This window comes from Haliaeetus albicilla, chromosome 19 (genome assembly GCF_947461875.1).
Source record: "Haliaeetus albicilla chromosome 19, bHalAlb1.1, whole genome shotgun sequence".
NCBI classification, from domain to species: domain Eukaryota; kingdom Metazoa; phylum Chordata; class Aves; order Accipitriformes; family Accipitridae; genus Haliaeetus; species Haliaeetus albicilla.
The window spans coordinates 19,441,571-19,461,833 of record NC_091501.1 but is presented as its reverse complement, the minus strand read 5'-3'; the positions used below and the strand labels follow the sequence as shown (position 1 = coordinate 19,461,833).

Here is a 20,263-nt window from a genome sequence, read left to right as displayed (position 1 = left end):
AGGTGACTGACCCAACTTGTAAGTCCACCCATGCTCTCTGTACCACACACAGTTTCTGAAGAGGATTCACAAAGCTGCCTTGCAGATAGTCAAGAAATCTTGTTTGTAGAAAGCATTGAAAGTGTAGGGCTTTTGTTTTCTAGGGCTTTGGTGCCTTCCATAAGGTTAGGGAGAAGTCATACCCTCACAGGTTATCCAAATCCTAGACCTCTCATGACATTGGGTATCTCCATCCTTTATCAAACAATAGAAAAAAAATCATATTTGTTCTTGCTGTCTTCTCACTTTTACCCACTAGCATAATTGTCTTGTCTCCCCTTGATCAGGAACACTCACAGGGGAGGCTTAGCATTGTATATTCATATGCAATAAACAGTTTCTCTGCAGAGACAGCAGACCTCCTTTCCTGTAAGGGAGAGGCTTCCAGGGGATACTTGTTTAGGACAGCACTCTCTTGATTTAAGATATTCAGAGAAATTAGCTGCAATAATCTAGAGTTAGGCTTGATAACTACTTGCACCTCAGTGTGTACCAAAGCTGCTAGTAAGTTTTGCACAGGCCTCAAATCCTTGATCATTTTTACAAGAGTACATGCTAGCATGACCTAGTAGCCTAGCTATAGCAGCTGTCACAGAGCAACCAAACGAGGTGGGATCATAGCATGAGGCTTCTCTTTACCTCACCATTTAGGATGGGTAATGAATCCCCGGGGGCAAGTCTCTGGCACCCGAGATCACTCATTCCCAGTTGCTTTGTTTAAGAAATGGGCATTAACAACCAAACCAAAGCTACAGCTTTGCTTCCTCTTCCCATGTCCACGACCCAAACATTGCTTTACTTCACAATGATGTGAGAAAACTTACACTGACTCTAGGTTCCATTTTGACGAATGTTTTCCTTTTTCAGAGACGCTTTCCTTCCTGGATGGTGGTTCTTGTACTTCAGCAGGTGATTCTGATGGCTCATTTCTGTAAGCAAACATCAACAATTCCAAAGCTTTTCCATCAAGCATTCAATTTGACAGAGCTCACAGTAGCTTGACTTTATAGCCCTGATCAGGCAGTGGACAGTTGAGAGTTCATTAAAAATAAACCAACCAACCTGCACACACACCTTGAAGGAGGTTGCTGTTAAACTTACTTTGTTTCAGAATGTTCGTCTTCATACTCTGCCCAGGAATACGTGCTAATGAACCGCTGTAGTGAAGGACGCTTCTCATTTTGCTTTGCTCCTAGTCGCCCCCTGTCATATTTTAAAAAAATATTTGTCTTAATTTCCCCATCAGATATATAGCAGGAAATTCAACAGCAGCCTACTTGCTTGAGTAGGCCTTAGACAATTAAGTTTCAAAATTAGTTGCCTGAAATTAAAGGTGTGGTTTTTTTTTTTAAACCAAATCCATCAATGCCAGCTGCCTAGTTTTCATATTCTAGTTCTAATGCAAAACAGTCAGGGTAATTAAAAAAAAAAAGCTGTAACATTTAGTCACGAAGGCTCATTTACCTATTGAAGCATGTAAAATTAACATGAAAGATGCAGCCTAAATGTTATTATGCCTCAAGATGCTCCATAAGCTGCTTAATACAGACACAGTTTGAGTTGAAAATTTAACCGTATTCAAAGACAAGGCCAAGTAACTTTACCAACTGCTTGATCTCCTGTTGAATTTATCAGTCCGTTCATCTCCATCAAGTTCATGGAGTTGGGCCTAGAGAAGAAGTGACACACTTACTGCATTGGCATTTTCATGCTTCAGCCCAGCCAGTTTTGAGAAGGTAAAGCACCTCACCATCTGGGAGCCCTTACTTACCAGCGGCAACCCAATACCTGCACTTCCAGCACTCCTAGGCAATGTTGCAATGCTAACTCTTCGTAGGGATGATGATGGCTATACAAATAAGAGGCATTACTGACTATCAAGGAATGACTGGATTACTCACTGATCACATAAAATACCATCTGTTTTTATACAAACTGTATAAAAAAAAAAAGATGTTGATACTTAGCTTGAAGTAACACACAGAAAAGAATCAAATCATATTCTTGATTAAAGCAGTATTTTTCCCACATTAACTGCTCCCCCCCCCAAGCACCTGAAGCGAGGCTGGCTACCCAGCTTCCAGCAAAATACCAAAACTGAATGTGTCTAAACCCCCCTAATGGTGCTCACAGGAATTCCTACAGTCAGTTGCTCCCACCTATTTTTTTTTTTATCTTTCCATGCTAAATCCTTTTTCTCTAACCCCAATGAGAGAACAACATGTGAACAATATTTCTTAACCACTGCATGACAGCACAGCCATTTCAGCTTCTGTGAAATGTCATTTTCTAAGTGGGACTACATGCAGTTCCCTTGCGTTGGGGGGGGGGGGGGGGGGCAGGAGTGATTGAACATATCCTCATATTTGATGACATCAGCCCATATTTGAGACAGAAAACCACTGAGTCAAGCATGTAGCAGAGCACCAGCAAATGACAAAGCAAAGAAAAACACAGAACACACAAAAACACACTTGAAGTTTCATGTTAGGCTGTAAGGGCCATTACCTTAAAGTTAAAAGAATTTGGTAGCTTTTTATTCGTAGATTCATCTGTGAAGAGATCAAACATCAGAAAGGCTTACAGGAATGCCGTGAGCTTTATTTGCAACTAAAGGTCTGACTTTTTGCAGTGTCTGTTTAAGCAAAGAGTGTATCAGAGTACTCTTGGAAAGCAGAAATGAGATTTCAGGAAAAAACTTCCTATTTCATTAGATAAGTTCATAATATTCACACATTATACATGCTCTACAAGCATCAATTTCTGTTGCTATCATTAAATGTATTCTTCTAATATTGAGGCAGTGTCCTATTACAGGACAATCCTTTACAGTCAGGAAGGAATGGCCTGTGATTCAGAAGGCTCCTGTGAGGATTTTCCTGGTGTGTAAGACTGACCTTTCTGCTTTTAAAAGTACATGCTCTATTTTTCAGAGGAATTTAATACTTCTCTGGCAAAGCCACAAGTGCACAGTGCCATCTGAAAATGTGACCACTGTATCATCTGCTTGAAGGGGGAAATTCAGAGCACCTGCACTTACAGAGTCTGTAATTTGTATTTAGAAAAGAGCAGGAAGCATCTGTAGAGATCAAAGCTCAGCTACCTAGAAATAGCTACTGGCAATGCTCCAGTGTGAGTGAGCACCCAAATTTACTGCTCACAGGGAATAAGATTATCACCACCACATGCAATGCACTTTTCTAAAAGCCAGAACATTACTGCATACTTTCAGTGTGCTCCCCACCCTGAGATTCATGACAGTTTACATACAAGTCCAATTTCTGAGAGTTGTTTCTAATACTGTTTGTAAGTTGCTATTTTTCCTCTATTTTTAGGAAAGGAAATACAACAGTAATATAACCCCTCCACCTAACATGTTAAGCTTCAACTAGATAAGGGTCTATCTGGCAGGTGCTAGAAAGAGGAAAGGCGAAGCAGCTTTTCTTAGTTACCTCGATCTCCAAGAGTATTAAAAGATCTCTCATTCTGGAGCAGGACCTGTTTCAGCTCCTCAAGTTCTGCATGTTCTTTCGCGTACATGCGCTTCAGGTTTTCTACATGTTGAATCATTACTTCCACAGCCTTGCTGACACGGCTTTCCTAGCAGAGCAAGTGCAACAGCAGTAGGACAAGAAGTGGCTATTTGAGGAACTGCATCATGTTTAGAGTTTAAGATTTCCCACCGCCCTTAGACATCTACTCTCATTTTGTAGCACTATGATGCAACATCCTCTCATTTTCGTCCACCCTTTCAAAGTTTCACTACAGCCCATCTCCCAACACATGCCCAAGTTACACAGGTGTCATTTCTCCAGTGATTACTCTTATCCCCAGATAAATTGGTCTTCATTTTCCAAGCCCTTACAACTCCTCCTCATCTTTCTCTGATCTACAGTCTCAGCTGCCACCACGCATTTGCTGGTATTGCCAAGTCATATTTTCATGCTGTTCTTTGGCATTATACACAATTACACATAACATTTGAGCAGGTCTTTGTAAATTTCCATAGATCTAGCTTATTAGCTGCCCTTTCCATAAGCCACAGAAATACCATTAGAGCATCAAGACTACTGTTACCACACTGCATTCTTGTGCTTTCTACTGTATAGATCCCTCTGCTGCAAATTCTTATTTTGATTTTTGTTTGTTTGCATTTTGTTTTAAATCAGGACCATATTTCTGTTGTGTGTTTTTGCACAATGCTAGCGCAACGTAGCTGCTCTCAGTGCCTGGCATTCCTTACAACAATACAAACAGTGATCTGAGAAGAGAAAGCCAGGACTAAGCTGTACTGGTCAGTCTGCATTACATACATGAGATTCTCAAATCTAATTCTGGAATCAGCAGCCTAGCAAACAGATACTGCTATCCCTTTTACATCTAGAAGCTTTTAACTTTGTACAAAATACATTTACATGGAAACAGTTACCTGATTAATAGCCCCCAACATCTCCGCTCTACTGGCAACTCGGGCTGCATACTGGCTAAGGAACTGCAGGCTTTTCTGCAACTTCTTAATAATCTCCTGCGCTTGGTTATCTTCTTCACACAAAGGAACTAAAGCCTAAGAGGCATATTGATAAGAAAAACAGTGTGAGCTTTTAGTAGAGAAAAGAGGGTGAACCCAACTGATGACAGTGAGGAATTATGTTCAGGCCCACACAGTCACAAGATAAGCAGCCAACATCCTTGGTCAGTGTAACTCGGATACAGACCTCCAGTGGGCAGAGACTTCAGTTTACCTAGCATAAAATCAGCTGAAGACAGGGGTTCTTGCCCAGCACGTGTGCAATAGAAAATTTCCCCACTGCCTGAGCACACAGTACACTCAGATGAAGGCTACCCCTCAAATGCAAAGTCTCTCATATTTCGAGCGCATCACTTAAGAACTTCGTTCAGATTTGCTTATAACATATTACACACACACAAATCCAAAAAAAAAAAAAAAGCCATATTAAGACAGACACTTTCACAACCATTCATCCCATCCACCCTACCAGCCTTGGCCAATACTAACCTCTAACATCTTTAAAGCATTTGTAATCTCCTTTTTCAAATTTTCTTCAGCCAAGTCTCGGGACCTTTCTTCAAGCCTCACTCTCTTGTCCAAGGTAAACAAGTCACATTTAAAACCTAAAGACAACCGCAGAAATTCAGCCTGTTGTGGGAAAGGAAAAGATTTCAGAATAGTCCAAGTGATGCAGAAGCTTTTAAAGTATATTTGGATACTGACATGACATTTGGGACTATATGCCACGAACAAAGTTACAGGAGAGATACAGAAAAGAAAGCAAACATGGCCCACTTCCACAAAGCCCATCTTCCCATCTGTAGTGATGGGGAAAATAATTTGCAGGCAGAATAGGTGATATCCTGGCAGCACACAGAGTGCCATCTGTGTCTTTTGACAAAACTGTCTTAAATCAGCACATTCTGCCTGGGAGGAGGTCACAGCTAAGCTCCTTCAAGCTTGCAAACAAATGTTTCAGTAGCGAGAAATCTTTTGTTCAGTTTTACAGATTTCCACCTTTACCCATCCCTTCCAAATTTTCTATTGGGCTTGGAAAGACAGATTTAAGAAGCCAATTTATAGAAATACATCCACTTTAAGCTACTCAGCACCACTGTTTTATATAGGACGAGATATTAATCAGGGCTTATCGACAAGATCTTCCTGTTGTCTGAGAAACTTAAGAATACAAGCAGTTGAGACTTACCTCCACTTCTTTCTCGTTAGGAGAGTCACTGTAGAATGAGAAAAAGCAATCATGTAACAGACTGCAGCTTTAAATTCATACCTGCAGGTGATCACTGAAAGTCAAAACACTTACAGCTCATTTTGCTTTGTTTTATCTGCTTTAATGCCACCTGCAGCAGGTGAACTCCCTGAGAAGAGAGGAAAAAAAGTTCTCAGATAAAAGTAAAAACACAGCTCCCCCAAAACAGCCTGTGAAAGTCTTTTAAGCTCCAGCAGAAACCACTGTTAAAGATGTCCAGTGTTAAGCTCTTGCCACTAAAACCAATTTGTGTACCTCAGAGTACATTAGGGTTAGCGTCAGTAAGACAGCACAGCACTGTCATTTGTACAAAGCCCCAAGAGTTAGTTGTTTAGTTGGCTTCAGCTGGCATTTAATTAGTACAGGAATGATTAAATATAGGTTTTGGTTTAAGTCCCCAGCCTGTAGGTTCAGGATGTTACAGGCCTTACTACATCACTAGCTTTTAGAGAACTCCAAAGGCAAAAGGTGAGGTGATTAGAAGAGCAGAGACATCTAAGCACAGTTCAGTAGAAACATCACCCTGCTTATCTATATCATATTACCCCAAACTCTAGCTAGTACAAAGGATGCTGCTTTACAAATATGTGGGGAGGGCAGGCACGCCAGAACTGTTTCAAATATTCCAACTCCTTTGCAACGTCTAAGAAATTTTCCCTCCTGTCTAAAGGAAGATGGAGCTGGTTAAATCAGTATCTGTAGAAATCAGAGAAGCAGGTTTTGCACGATAATGTTTTCCTTCTCTCCACTGTTAATCCATTTTGATCTCTAACTGCAGCTACTATTCCTTAAAACAAAACTCCCTCATAATAATCGGCGTGGGGCAGGCAGCTCTCTGCACATCTTTACGCAGCCCTTGACACAGATGACCAAGGCATGTCCTCCAGTGAGTGACACAGACATGTTCAGCAAAAAACCTCTTACCTTTCCTACTGGGAACCACGGCTGGTGCTTCCTCACTCTGCTCTTTATTACTTTTCTTTTCCTGGTCCACCTCCTAAAGGCATATCAGAGAATAGTTACGGCAAGGGAGCAGCCACAACACCACTGGAGGGGCCTGGCCCCTCCGGCAGTATTTTTCTTTGTCACTGCTCAGGCAAACCAGTTCTATGTTTCCCTGTCACTAGGACTCTTACCAGATCTTGCTTTAAAACACTTCGAAACGCGGTTTTGTGTTCTTCCATTACAGGGCAGAATTCCTTCTTGGTCAGATCTGCTCCTGGGGAAAAACATTCCTAAAACCAAATGTAATGACAAAACCAAAACAAGACTGCAACACCCAGCATACTAGCCATGGACCAACAGGGCTAAAAGAAATTGCAGCAAATGCCGGGAAAGGGCATTAAGAAGGAGAGGCAGCCACAAAGAACACTATAAAGACATAAAAGAAGAAGTGTGATGATAATTATATTTGGCTTGGAAAAAATTCCAATAAGAAGTGTTACGTGTCTACAAGTGAGAATATTACTCCTGGTTGTAGTTGCTCTAGTAGAAGTTGTAAGAGTTACAGTAATATTCCCTTGGATAAATGAATTTCATTATTTTGCTAGCAGCACAGGAGGGTTTTTTGTTTGTTTGCTATTTAAAGAGACAGTTTATAATTAATTTTTATTTGGAATTCTATAAGCACAGGAATATGTAAAAAAAAAAAACCCACCCATCCACAGACTTAACAGAAGCGATAAGTATTTGTAATTCTCTTCTTTCATGTTACAGAATATCAGACGAAGTCAAGAAACAGATGCTCTTCTGTTACAGAGAGGCTTGAGCACAACCAGCTCATGAAATGCATACAGTTATGGTATTTCAGGTGTCCATAAGCTTCAGACATAGTCTGCCGCTTGGACTGTCCTTTGTGCGTAAAAATGGAACTAGCAGGGTGCTGATAGAGCCAAAAAAATAATTTTTTTCCCAGAAGATGAGTGGTGATGAACAACTGATAAGTTCAGGAACTGATGATGCCAGTTCAAATGCAACACAAACTTTCAAGTGCTGCAATTTAGAAAAGCTTTAAAGCAAGCAAAAATAACCTCCAGGAAGATTTAAAAAGGAAAATATTTAAGAAACTGAAGAAAGTCTGAGAATCACCTAATTTCTTGTGTAGCAGTAACCCTGGTAGCTATTTATACCTTTTAGAACATCTAAAGTTTTGGGTTTTTTTTCCTGTTCTGTTTATGTAGTCATATGCGCGCACACACACACGCGCACGCACACAGATGCAAGCCAAAGAAATGGCACAGGAAGAAAACAAAAACAAAAAACCACCTTCAGGTTTGAAGTGCTTTCTCTTTTCATCCTTCACATGAACAACCACCTCTGCTTAGCACTCCCTTTTGTCCCTACTGATTTTTGCAGCAGCCCTACATATCTGACCTGGCTCCCAAGCACCTTTACAAGACATTGTGTGGTACTAGCGAAAACCACAAATGGAGATTCATCAGTGTATCTGTTCTAATACTAGAAACACTTTCTATTCAGAGATGTACAACAGGCAGCAGGATTCTCTGACTTTAAAGCTGTTTGGACTCTTTCTGATCTGTTTTGCATATCTGTTTCCTCCTTGCCAAAGGCACCTAGACCACATATGAAAATTAACAGTAGAGGCAAACTAGTAGAAAGAAAGAATGTTTAAGTGAGGGGACTGAATTAGATTTCAGGAAAATAGTACTAAAGAAAGAAACAAAACCAAACAAGAAATGACGACAGAAAGTCTTATGTTTAGGTAAATGTTAAGAAATGGTTACAAAGAAGCATGCACACATATTCTGTGCCGGTTATTCAAATCAGCTTTTTTTAAAAATAGCTTAAATACACTGTGTACATGTACTTCAGTTTTGTTTTGCTTTTAGTTTTTAAGTGGAAGAAACACCATCAGATCTAGTAAGAATAATTCTGGGTGTTTATGGCTATAGCAAGAGACGGAACCATACACAAAGGCCTCTATCCTCATCGCTCCTCTTGACCCATCCCAGCTTCTTGTGCACTAAGCATCAGTTTTGAAAGCGAGGAAAGTGTTCTTTTGCCTAGGTGTGTCACTAAACTTTTTAAAGGCATGAAAACATTCTCTCTCCTCCCAAAATTGCCTGGGGTTTAGTACCGACACAATGTTTTGCCAGCTGAGCAAGCATCAGTAATTCACGTTTACTTCTTGCAGTGCTGTACTCTACTGGCTTCCTGCAAGTAGGTAAAGCCTTATGCCTACTCAGAGTTTCAGGGAGGGTTGAGAGAACTCGCAGGCAAAAGCATGTACAACAACAGAAAATCACAAGTTGTCCGCAAGTTATTTTTCTTAGTCAGCTTCCTTACTTCAAAGATGTGCTGGAAGCAAGCCCTCTCCTCACTGCGCAAGTGCCAGTGTGCTGCAGCAGTTACTGTACCTGGTACAGGACCAGCTGGATCCTTATCGTTGTTTTTCTCCATTGCTACAGAAGTTGGCACATCTTCCTCTCTTTCACGTAAGCACTTGGGTGATCTTCCCTCTGTAACAAGGCAGCCTACAAATATATCAGGCAACAGAAGACAGAGCTCTTACTGTTCAGTAAGCATGCAGACTCGAGCATATCTATTTCCAACACTTTCAGTGCAAAAAGTTCATACGTCTGTGCCCCAAATTAAGTGCTCACCTGTCACTGGTGCAGTGCTTTCCACAGAGGATGTCAGAACTTCTTGGGGTGATGTTAAGTGATCACTGCCAAAACATAATTCTTTCAGATACTCATCCATATTACACAATCTTGATAAAGGCTTTTATAAGCTTGCACAAAACCTGACCTGGATGGGATCAGACTGGCTGGTAGTGTTGGCTCTCCACCATCAATCTTAACAGAAAGAGAGAAGAGTTAGTATCAGGGAAACAGTTGCTGTGCAAGTAGAAAATTTGTATGTCAAGGTTTTAATAATTCCCCCAGCCGTACCTAAATTATTTCAGCAGTGAAGAACTAGATGGTAAGTGCATGCAGATTCATCTGCTAGTCTAAAGCCATCTATACATAAAGTATGTAGCTTAGCATGTTATCATCATTAGGAGCGATAACAAGATTTCTGCAGAAACATAATCTCAGGAATATCATACTTAGACATGTATTTTTGTTCCTCACTTCATGTTTTGCTTCCAACACACATTTTCAAATGACCAATGCATGTGTTACCACACCATTGTCCTATCTTAATGCTGTGCATCAAGATATATCAATTTTCAAGGTCTTGACCTCAAACCCTACGAATGAGTTACACAGATCTTCACTGGGCTATAGATGTCAGACTTGTTTAGGTAAATAAAAGTGTTACTATTAACAGCTCGACTGAGCAGATGATCCAGAATGCAGAAAACTTGCATGTTGCGTTGTACATTTTAGCGTCTGTCTTTGAATGACACTAGTTTTCAATATTATATATAACAATTACCTAGCCATTTCAGTAGGCTTCAGGCCTCCTCCAGGACAGTATGCAAACAGCAGAGAGGAATTAAGCAGTTAAAGGCTGGTACATAGTTTTGCTCATGTTCCTTTAGCCACTACAGTGCTGTTCTGGACCCGAGTCTTATCACGTCACAGACAAAACCAACATCCTCTTAAGTCTTTTAATATGGCAAGGGAGATACTGAATGGAATATATCCCTTTTCCTCATTTCAGCCTGGATAACTCCATCTTGCTTATTCAATTGATAGATTGGTCTCTCTTTATGGGTGAAAATACAGGGTGAAACAGAGGTTTAAAGGGTTAAGTCGGTAATGACTTTTGATGAACTCCACCCACGGCTGAAGAGGAGTGCTGAATAGGAAAAAAAACCCCAAACAACAAAAAACCACCAACCAAAAACCCCAAACCAAAAAAACCCACCCGTCTCCAAGCAGAGAAGGTATGAAATTAGCCAGCTTTGGGTAGCTCCCTACATATCAAGTGTCTAAGAGCACTACTGAAGTCGGGGAGGGGAGGGGGCTGCGACAACAACAGAAAAACCATATGAGCGAGCGATCACCTATGTTCTGGTATCTTCCCTACTCCCTCAAACCTCTTCAAAAGGACCCAGGAAACCCAGCAAAGTAGAAAAGGAGGTGACCAAGGCCCCCAGTCACTTCTGAGAGCAACTGACTGCTCCCAGCATCAGCAAGTGCCTTCCCTCTCCTCTCTGCTCACCCACCCATCAGAGCTCGACTGCACTCACAGAGCCTTGCCCCAGCCAGCTGGATGTTTCCTCTAATGCAAATCCAGGCTATTTTTATTCTTCTTTGAATTCTCTATCAAGCTTAAGGAAGTACAACATCGTGTTTGCCTTGTTCAGGCCATTAGGTCTACAGGAGTACTGGGGAAGGAGAAGGTGAAAATTAATAGCATGTTGGAATGAAAAACAAAAAGAAATCTAAAGGGCTTTTAAAAAAGAAACACACACACCCCTACCTCCCACCACCCAAACAAACAAAAACCCCCTTGCAACACCTGGAACTGACTAAAGTGATACATTATTCTACATGCCCTTCCCTCCCCAGGTAATCACATGGTCAGTGGATTCTGTTTCCAGTAAAGGAAAATCCTCAATTCAGTTTTTAAAACCCCATACTGACTATTAGGATTGTGAGCTCCCCTGGATTGCACAGGGTACTCTTAAAGAGAAACAACAACAAAACCCCTTGCATTCTAGATTTCCTAATAAAATCTTTTTGCACGGGGCATTAGAGAATGGTGGTTCTTCCCAGTAAAAGGATTGTGTCAGAGAAGATCCTGCAGTACAACCCTAACCACTTTTTCCTCCTCCATCCCTTCGAATAGCATAATAATACAAGGATTCTCTATCATAAGACAAATTCTGGCCACAGTCTTGTATAACTCCTCCCAAACGAGCAATAACATTTGGAATGCCTATCATCTAGTTTTTAGACTGTGATACAACTTTCACATTTATAAATGAAAACAAGTATAAAAAGCTCAAGCTTCATCTGCCTCTCACAAGAGCTCCTTTAATAAATATTCCCTAAACTCGTACAGTGACAATGCTTTGACAAAATAATTTGAGTTACTCACATGCTGAAGGGCTTGATCTGCTCAAACATATCTGCAACCACAGTGTAGTAATAATAATAACAAAAAAACCAGGGAGACTTTTCCTATTAAACAAGGATATTCAAATTTTGCTGCACGTCACAGTTTTTAGAACAGTTACTGGACACAGTCCATTTGCCTTTTCTCTGGGGCAAGCTTTAACATTTTCATTTTCCCCCTCTAGAATACTCACATGGAAAGTTTTTTTAATATAAAAAAAAGAAGCAAAAATGGAAAATGACATTTCTGAGCCCAGCTGTAGTTACAGAAAGCTCCAGAGCAATGAAGCACAGGCATTTCAGACGACTTTGCAAGGCTGTGATAGGACTGGATAAAGCAAGAGCGCTTGAGATGATCCTCTTTAAAGTAGCTTAAGTAGTAAGAGCACAAACTGAGTTCCTCCCCTGCTTTACCCCACCCAAGCAGTGTGCCAAAACCACAGGCAGTCCCCACCACTCTTAGTTTTTACCCTCACTGCACTTTCTGCCTTGATTTGCCACTACAACCAGATCACTGCTGCACTTGCAGGTACCACACACCTGCTAGGAGAGGTCTGAGGTTGCCTGCTCACCAGTCTTGCAAAGGTTATTTCCAGGTTCACAGAAACCACTGACCAATATTCTTCCATCATCACCACCAACACCGGCATTTGTAAAACTAATTAGAAGCCCTGTGTGGCAGGGCTGAGGTCTAGATTTCAGAAGTATTGTGACACTGAGCACAGAGCATAACTAGGTGTGCTGAGCTGCAGCTCATCTTGCTGGCGCCATGAGAAGGCCAACTGACAGCTCAAGCTGTAGATGCAGGATTCAATACAGCAGTGAAGGCATATCTGAGCACATCAGCTGAAAGAAAGTTTTCATATAGCAAAGATGCCATTTTTTAGCTGTTACATGGCAGCTGTGGGAGAAAGTGCAGAGAAAGGCAGCATTCACAACTAAAACATCTTGTGGCTTCTTGCAGGTGGATAAAAAGAGCAAAATCACTCAGACTTCCCTGGCAGAACTGAGTATTACTACAGAAACAGCACTGTCTCAAGCCTTGAAGCCATGTTTAAAATACTCCCCAGCTAAAAGCATGACCCAGATGCATGTGAACATCAAGACATTTAGGTCTATAACTACAGTATTACACCTTGGAGCAGTGCCAATTTATAGCTTCTGGATCTGGGCCTGAGTAAGGCACTACATGCTTGAACCCATTCAGAACCACATCTCGGGCATCAGAGACAGCACTCACCTCAGTAAGTGAAGAGTCCGTCATTGTAATGGAAACAGGAAGGTCTGCATCAGTATAGTTAGCAGCAGAGCATATTTTCCACCTGGCAATACACATTTTATTTGCATATTGCCCAAACAACAGCGAGCTACATCACCCGTTTTCCTTAAGCACGTAACAACTGAAGTCACCACTATCTGTATAGTCAGACAGCTGGTGTCTCAGAGAAAGACAAATTCATCACTAACCATCAATCCCTCCCCCGAACAGCAAGAACCACCACCAGTCCTCCTCCCAACCTCCTCCACATTGCACAATTCTACAGAAAACCAGTGGCAAAATCTTCAAGAGCTGCCGAGTCTTTTGCTGCAGACTGTCTGCCTCTGCATCTTCAGGAACATCCTTATCTTTTAAAATATTCACTGACAATAGCTAGCTTTCACAATCTTAAGCAGTTCAATCTCTATTTTAAAGATCGAAGGAGGCAGCTTGACAAGCAAAGACCTCAGAATTCCTGCTCTAAACTCTGCAAAAAAAAAAAAAAAGTAACTCCTCAAAGCCAATAGGCTTTTGGCTCCTAAATGGGAGTGTCAGTTGCGAGTTAAACACTGGAAATAGACACAAGAATACCTACCTCATGCCTCAGTTCTCCAGCCATGAAATGGAAATGCCATCACTGTATTTGGCTGGTGGTCATACCAACAGTCTCAGTAAAAGGTTTTACTATTACTTGTGTGAATAGAAGCAAAACGTTACCCCACAGCACCGTTAGCTGACTTCCGAGTGTCCAGTATATAAGAGACGTTCTGCTGTTGAAGTCAGCATGTGCTGGGGATAGAGCTTTCCCTTAGAACCTGCTAGATCCTGTGGCTCTTCCACCCTTCGCCCCAAAGAGGTAATTCTGCCATCTTACTTGCACCCCACTGATGTCACATCTGAAGTGGATGCGTGTTGCAGATTGCGGGTTTCAAATGTGCAGCTGCCAGAGCTCCGTCTACAAGGCTGATCCCAGCTGTGCACAGAAGAGTTATTTGGGCATGAGGTTTCCAAGGTCAGAGCATCTGTTAAGAGAGACAAGTGTGAAGGGTGGCAATCATGGGCAAAGTTGGATTTAGTTACATCAGTTTTTGACTAAGTCTAAAATGATCAAGAAGCAGACCAACCAAATACAGATTTATAATAAAGCAGCTCCTATCTTGGTATGAAAGGGTAGGTTATGCGGCCTTAGCATATTTTGTAGATGGAGAGTCTGCAGCACCTGAGGATGGGGATTATTCCATCAGTCAGGTTATGGAAACTTCCATGTGGGACAGCTTTGTTGTAGAGGGCTGGGAAATAGATCATCTTTTTTGTATCAATACTCAATTGGTGCAAGCTGAGAATACCTGCCTTATTTGTGGCTGGATCGTGATATTACAGCAAGTTGCAAGAACTCTCTGAGTTTGTCCACTGAAACAGCCCTTTCAGAGCAGCAGTGCTCTTATAAGGAGCACGTACAGTCAAGCAAGATCTTCTTCCATTTCCCCCAGTATGGCATAGAATTACATTTGAGCATTTTTCAGTTTGTGTGAGAAGAGACTCTGTGTTGTACCAGCTTACTGCTGGAAGAAACACTTTGTCTGTAAAATCCCAAATGCAATCTGGAGTTCTGTGGCATTGCAACGCATATCTGTCAGTGGTTGTTTTTAATACTCATAAGGCTTGAGGGTTGCAGGGAACTACAAACACCTTATGAATGCAGGAGAAATCAACAAATAAAATTAATTGATTCTCAGTAGCTATGTTACCTGTTCAAGTTTTTAAACCAGAACTGACCTCAGCTCAGTAGCAAAGTAGCAGTACATCACTTGCTATCTCAGTGTGTGCCAGTCAGAGTGAATAGGAGGAACATAACTCAAGCCCTCTCGATCCAGACTGGCAAGCATCTTGTCAGGAATATACCTGGATATATGCTTTATATCAATAGTTCCTTAAGCTTTTGGGGACTCCTATTAGGTTGATACAGTCACCTTTTCAGGCCTTTCATTGCAAGCATTATAAACATGGTTCAGCCTCCTGGATTACACGCAGAAATAGCCTAAAGCCAACAATAGATTTTCCACACTCTACCAGGACGTTTACCACCATTGATACTGTTCTATCAACTCTTGCTATATTTCAGGAGAGAGACAGAAAAATGGCCAACACCACCAGGTCTTACCTAGCAGAGGCGTACTATGCCAGCGTGAAATATCCAAGGGCAGTGTCCCAGGAAGGCCAGTGCACAAGGTGGGTCCTTCACTCCACAGTCGTTTAGAGCAATGGAGCTGCTAATTGAAAAATAGAAAGTGCTGCTATTGTTCAATCACGTTGAATACATTAATACCATCAACTTCCCCCACACACGCACAGTTGCATCTGCATAATGTAATACTAACAGTTACACAAATGCATCATCTGTTGCTTTTTTGTCTAGAAAAGCTGACACCCTTAATGGGCAGAACAGATACAGGAAGAGGTAGAATAATTCAACTTTATATTTGCAACAGACATATTGGTTCAACCTAGGTCTGGAACTAGATACTACAAAACCAGGCAAGACGAGCAGGACAGGAGAACCAAAAATACCACCCAAATAATGAACCAAACCCCGTGAAAAAAAACAAAAAACCCCCAACCCTCCCAAAACCAAACCCCAAATAAACGACAAACCACTGCAAAAAAAAAACCAAAAAAAAACCAACCAACCCAAAAACCAAAACCAAAACCAAAACCCAAACCAAACCCAACCCTTTCAGCGGAGCCGAGCCAACTGGACAGCCTGAGAAGGGGAACATTTGTCCAGTGTCCAGCACCTGCTACACAGGTCAGATTTCCCGCAGCAGGAGCAGGAGGGCAGCTCCAGCTCGGCCGCATGGAGACAAAGCGCTGCCCCCTCCACCCCTGCCCCTGAATGCACACCACTTGCTCTTTAGTGCTGAAGAGATGTCATCTGAAGATGGCTAGAGGAAACTTCTGAAGCAACACTTAACACAGCTGCATTTAACCTAATGTTGCTTAAGTGATGAAAAATGGAAAAGAAATTGGAAGATGTAGCCCCATCTTCAGCCTCTGATCCTTCTCAGAATGCAATTCATCAAATGCCAGTATTTTGTCACAGTGACTGTTCAGAAGCAATAGGAAACTGGTTTTGCAATAAAATTTTAAATATACTTTTGTATGTGTGTATTCATGTGCATGCATATACATAAATATGTACCTCAAATTATTTTTATTGAATGTTTAACTTCGCAAAGTTTCTCACAAGGAAAGTTATTCAATTCCTTTAGGTCATGAAAAAAAAATTAGGAACAAACAGAACTAGTGTCACATTTTAAACAGGCTCAACAATGGTCATAGCAAGCACACTTACCTTCCTGTTTAGTGGCTCAGCTGATGTGGGCAGCAGACTGTAGTCAGATTCTAACTCTGCACAGCACTGTTGCATTAGAGAAATAGTTCAAGGCAGGCAGGTGTAGAAGAAAAAAAAAAGGTAAAAAAAAGAAGTAATACTACTACTGATTATGAACAAAATGGAATTTTATCTTTCTAATTGAACTATTATCAGCTATCAGGAAAACTATGCAGTTGTTTCCCCTTGCTACTTTCAGCCTTTAATTCTGCAGACCTTTATGCACAAACACAAGTTTTATTCACATGCAGCTGGTCCACAGTTTTGATTCTGCTCCTCTGATGCCCCTGTTACAGCCTAGGATACATTTTAGGATCTTCTGTTTGTCTTTATAAATACCTTGTTATTCTGTGTGAAATCCAGACCGTTCAGACTCTGAGCTATAGCGTTCCTTACTAGAGCTGTTTGAGGGAAAGAAAAGTCTTCCCACAATGTCTCCCCCTCCACCCCCTTCCAAACTTGAAGAAAGTATTTTTATTCAAAGCAAAGCACACCAGAGTTATATAATTTTCAACATATTTCCACAAGGTAATAACTGTTTCACTGCCTATTCCAGTATCTGGATACTGAAAAATATTTTATTAGAAAATTTTAAACATTTGTTTTCAAGACTGTCTGCAGAAGAGAGGGCTGATTGTGGGGGACAAATTACACCAATGCATCAGGGAAAGCTTCCCTCAGCCTCATTTGATGTGATCACCAACAATAGTTTACAGCAAAGACCAACACCACACCTGTTCGGTTCTAGCCCATTTTTTCCAGAAGGCTGAGGAAGGAAAATAATAACGTGCAGATCAGTACATACAGTTTACTGCCTCCACAGTTACATACATGTTAGAAAAGAAGAAATTAGATGCTGCCAAATCACTTGTAGTTCATCTCAGCTGTATATGTCCTTCCACCAGACCACCTCCTGTGCAAGTTTACCTTTTCTTCTCCCACCAAACAAGCATCATACCTGACAGAGCAATTCACAGAGTCGCCTTTGAAGCAGTTCCCATCTCAGTGCATTAGCAGTTGCTATGAAGAGACATTTACAAGTCTTACACGGTTCCTTATAATTTGATAACAAGCAGTTGGATGTTATAGTGTCTTGAAACCTGACTACTGCCTATTACTAACCCATTGTACTTTGCTTTAGTCTAGTTATACTTACAACAGTTTTTCACAGAAAAGAGAATTTTGAAAGTGCATTTTGTTTTGCGAGTTCCACCCTGCAGAAAACACTGGTCATTTCCTTCCCTGCAGTTATGTTTCCCCTTGCTATAAAGGGGAGGCAATGCTTGCCCACATCATCAGTGTTATGGTGCCACAATTCCCTCTGGAAATGGATGACTCCATTATGACTTGCTGGAAGAGAAGCATTCGTCCTTCCAATTTGACATCCTGTACAGAAGTTTTAAAGTCAATGGGCTGTATGTTATACTTAGAAACTTTCTTTGTTCAAGTTAGGTAATGCCAGGGCCTGCCTCTGCTGACTTCTACCTTGATATAAGTCTATCATAACTTTTATACCACAGCTAATAACGGGGGTGGGGTATGAGATTATTAGCACTGCCACTTCAGTGCCTAAGCAAAAATTGAAGGCAGCTCAGCAGCTTGTTCAGCTTTTTCACTGGATGAGGGCTGTAGCAATTAGTGGCAAGGCATGATTAGACATCTGAAACATAGAAGGACCTGTGCCAGGCTGACTTAGGTTGAGTAATAGCTTCCTTGGCCAACAGGTTCCCTACTTTCTCACTTCCTACCACACAGGTGGTAGGAAGTAAGGGAATGGAGTGGGTAGGTGGATGGGGAGACACCCCAGCCCAGCCCTTCAGTCAGAAGGGACACTAGACCTGTCTGGCTTTCTGCAGGAACCAATATAAAGCATTGTCCTCCCCCACTCCCATCCTTGTTTGTAAGCCCTGTTTTTCATAACACTTTGCAACTTCTCTACATATCTACCAGTTTATTTCTATTTATCTACAGAAAGAGATTTCTGCAAATTACCTGGAGTCATTTAAAGCCAAAGTCTTAGCCATTTTCAAGGTGGTGGTGGTTTTTTGGGGGGTCTTTAGTTTGGGTTGTTTTTTTTTTTTAAGTCTCTTTTTTGAGTCACAGTGGCACCAGTCTCTTCCACATGTCTGGGGATCTCTGTTTTCATTTACTCTAGCTCACTTTGCAGAAGAGCTTTGTCTACTCATTGCTGGAAAATGACACACTATTTCCATTGTTATGCCTCTTGCAAAAAAAATAAAAAACCAACCCCCAAAAACTCAACCCACACTCCACAGTTTGAAGGAAGCAGTAAGCATGAAAGCAACGTGAGCACACACATGTGAACAATGCTAAAATACTGGTCAGAAGTCAAGCACAATCTGGAGCTGTTTCTGCCACATCAGTGCATAACGGTTGTGCCTTAGAGCTAAGGCATAGGGTCCCATGTAATTTTTCCTACAAGACAAATTGTAAACAACTTTATGTGAAACTATAATGCACATGCATGTTGAGCATCAGTCACATTGCCCTGGGAAATGCATGCCTGGGTCCAAATGTTAGTGGGCTTAAGTCAGTCAAATTTTTTTCCTATAAGCAATACACACTCCAGAATTTGGAAAGAAAAAGCCACATGTGGTGGAGTCAAACCACTGCATTCTTTAATTGCCCAAGCTTTTGAGGTGTTGGTGTTAGTAAGTGAGCAAGAGGTAGTATGAAGTTCCCATGGTTCCATAGCAGAAGTTGCACATGTACGATGCAATGACACAATTGCTTTCTACTAAAGAAAACAGCCTAATACCATGCAGTTACTCAAAAACACAAAGCAAATACAAGCAGCAAGCAGAATGCAGAACATAAAAATCAGGTCTATTTGGTACAGGAAGCTTAAGAGGGATGACTTTGTTAGGAATAAGGTGGGCTATTCAGGTGTGGGAACAGCACCTTTGGTAAAGGAGTGCCAGTGCCACCCGTGGAGTTACTAACCCTTCCTCCTAGGACTGGAGGTTTTGTTAGGAGGCTCTGCAGCTTTGGTCCAGCCCAACACCCACTCATTGGGATCCCACCTGATTCTCAGCCCAGATGCCATGGTTGCAGATCTCTTAAAAGAGAAGGGAAAATAGAAAGAAAGCCCCCTCACCCACGCCCACCCCCAAAAAAAGAGGAAAAAAAAAAAGGCTCCACAGAGAATTTTACTGGATGACCTGCAGCTCAGTCTTATTCCCCCTTGCCATAACTAAACAATAAAGGATTTGCCCGTGCAAGAGTGAATGGTGGCACACTGCCGGCAGTTACTCACTTTTCTGGTCTTCCACCTTTTCTTGAAGCAACTGGCAAGTGCTTGCTAAAGCTGCATTCACATCCTTGAGTTTTTGCTGCTCAGAAATGGCTTCCTCTAACTTGCATTTCAAGGATGCGGCTTCCTCACAAGCAGAGTGAAAGGCTTCAACTTGATCCTCTGCCTAAGCACAAAACAATATTTAAGAAAAAAGACGGGAATAAAAAAAATAAAAAATAAAGCAGCCTGGCTAACACAAGGAGCCTCTACAGTTCATGTAAATGAAACCAAACTGCATCTGTTCTTTCTCAGGAAGTGATAAAGCTCCCTCTGAACTTCTGCATTTTTACGTTGGGGTGGACTGTGTATGGAAGCTATTTTTGGGGTTTTTTTTCTCTCTTTTTTTTTTTTTTAAGCCACCGCAAATATGCAATGCTGCCTCTTTCATCAGCAAACTGTTGTCACCACCCCCTCAAATTTTACTTCCTCTGCTGGTTCCACTTTTGC

The 20,263-nt window shown here is 41.4% G+C and overlaps 1 protein-coding gene across 1 annotated transcript in view; it reads right to left on the bottom strand.

The window, feature by feature from the left end:
* Positions 1–20,263, bottom strand: part of IRAG2 (inositol 1,4,5-triphosphate receptor associated 2) — a 41,343-nt gene that overhangs the window by 2,326 nt on the left and 18,754 nt on the right. Inside the window, exons 18-38 of the mRNA XM_069806656.1 lie at positions 19,778–19,940; positions 17,459–17,520; positions 16,462–16,527; positions 15,271–15,379; positions 13,984–14,131; positions 13,092–13,173; positions 9,588–9,634; positions 9,440–9,504; positions 9,194–9,310; positions 6,953–7,035; positions 6,741–6,813; positions 5,871–5,925; positions 5,757–5,784; positions 5,057–5,197; positions 4,469–4,603; positions 3,492–3,639; positions 2,548–2,591; positions 1,811–1,888; positions 1,644–1,708; positions 1,141–1,242; positions 864–968 (exon numbers count right to left, since the gene is read on the bottom strand). Coding sequence (XP_069662757.1) covers positions 864–968; positions 1,141–1,242; positions 1,644–1,708; positions 1,811–1,888; positions 2,548–2,591; positions 3,492–3,639; positions 4,469–4,603; positions 5,057–5,197; positions 5,757–5,784; positions 5,871–5,925; positions 6,741–6,813; positions 6,953–7,035; positions 9,194–9,310; positions 9,440–9,504; positions 9,588–9,634; positions 13,092–13,173; positions 13,984–14,131; positions 15,271–15,379; positions 16,462–16,527; positions 17,459–17,520; positions 19,778–19,940 — 1,916 coding nt within the window. The remainder of the gene's footprint in view (positions 1–863; positions 969–1,140; positions 1,243–1,643; positions 1,709–1,810; positions 1,889–2,547; positions 2,592–3,491; positions 3,640–4,468; positions 4,604–5,056; positions 5,198–5,756; positions 5,785–5,870; positions 5,926–6,740; positions 6,814–6,952; positions 7,036–9,193; positions 9,311–9,439; positions 9,505–9,587; positions 9,635–13,091; positions 13,174–13,983; positions 14,132–15,270; positions 15,380–16,461; positions 16,528–17,458; positions 17,521–19,777; positions 19,941–20,263) is intronic.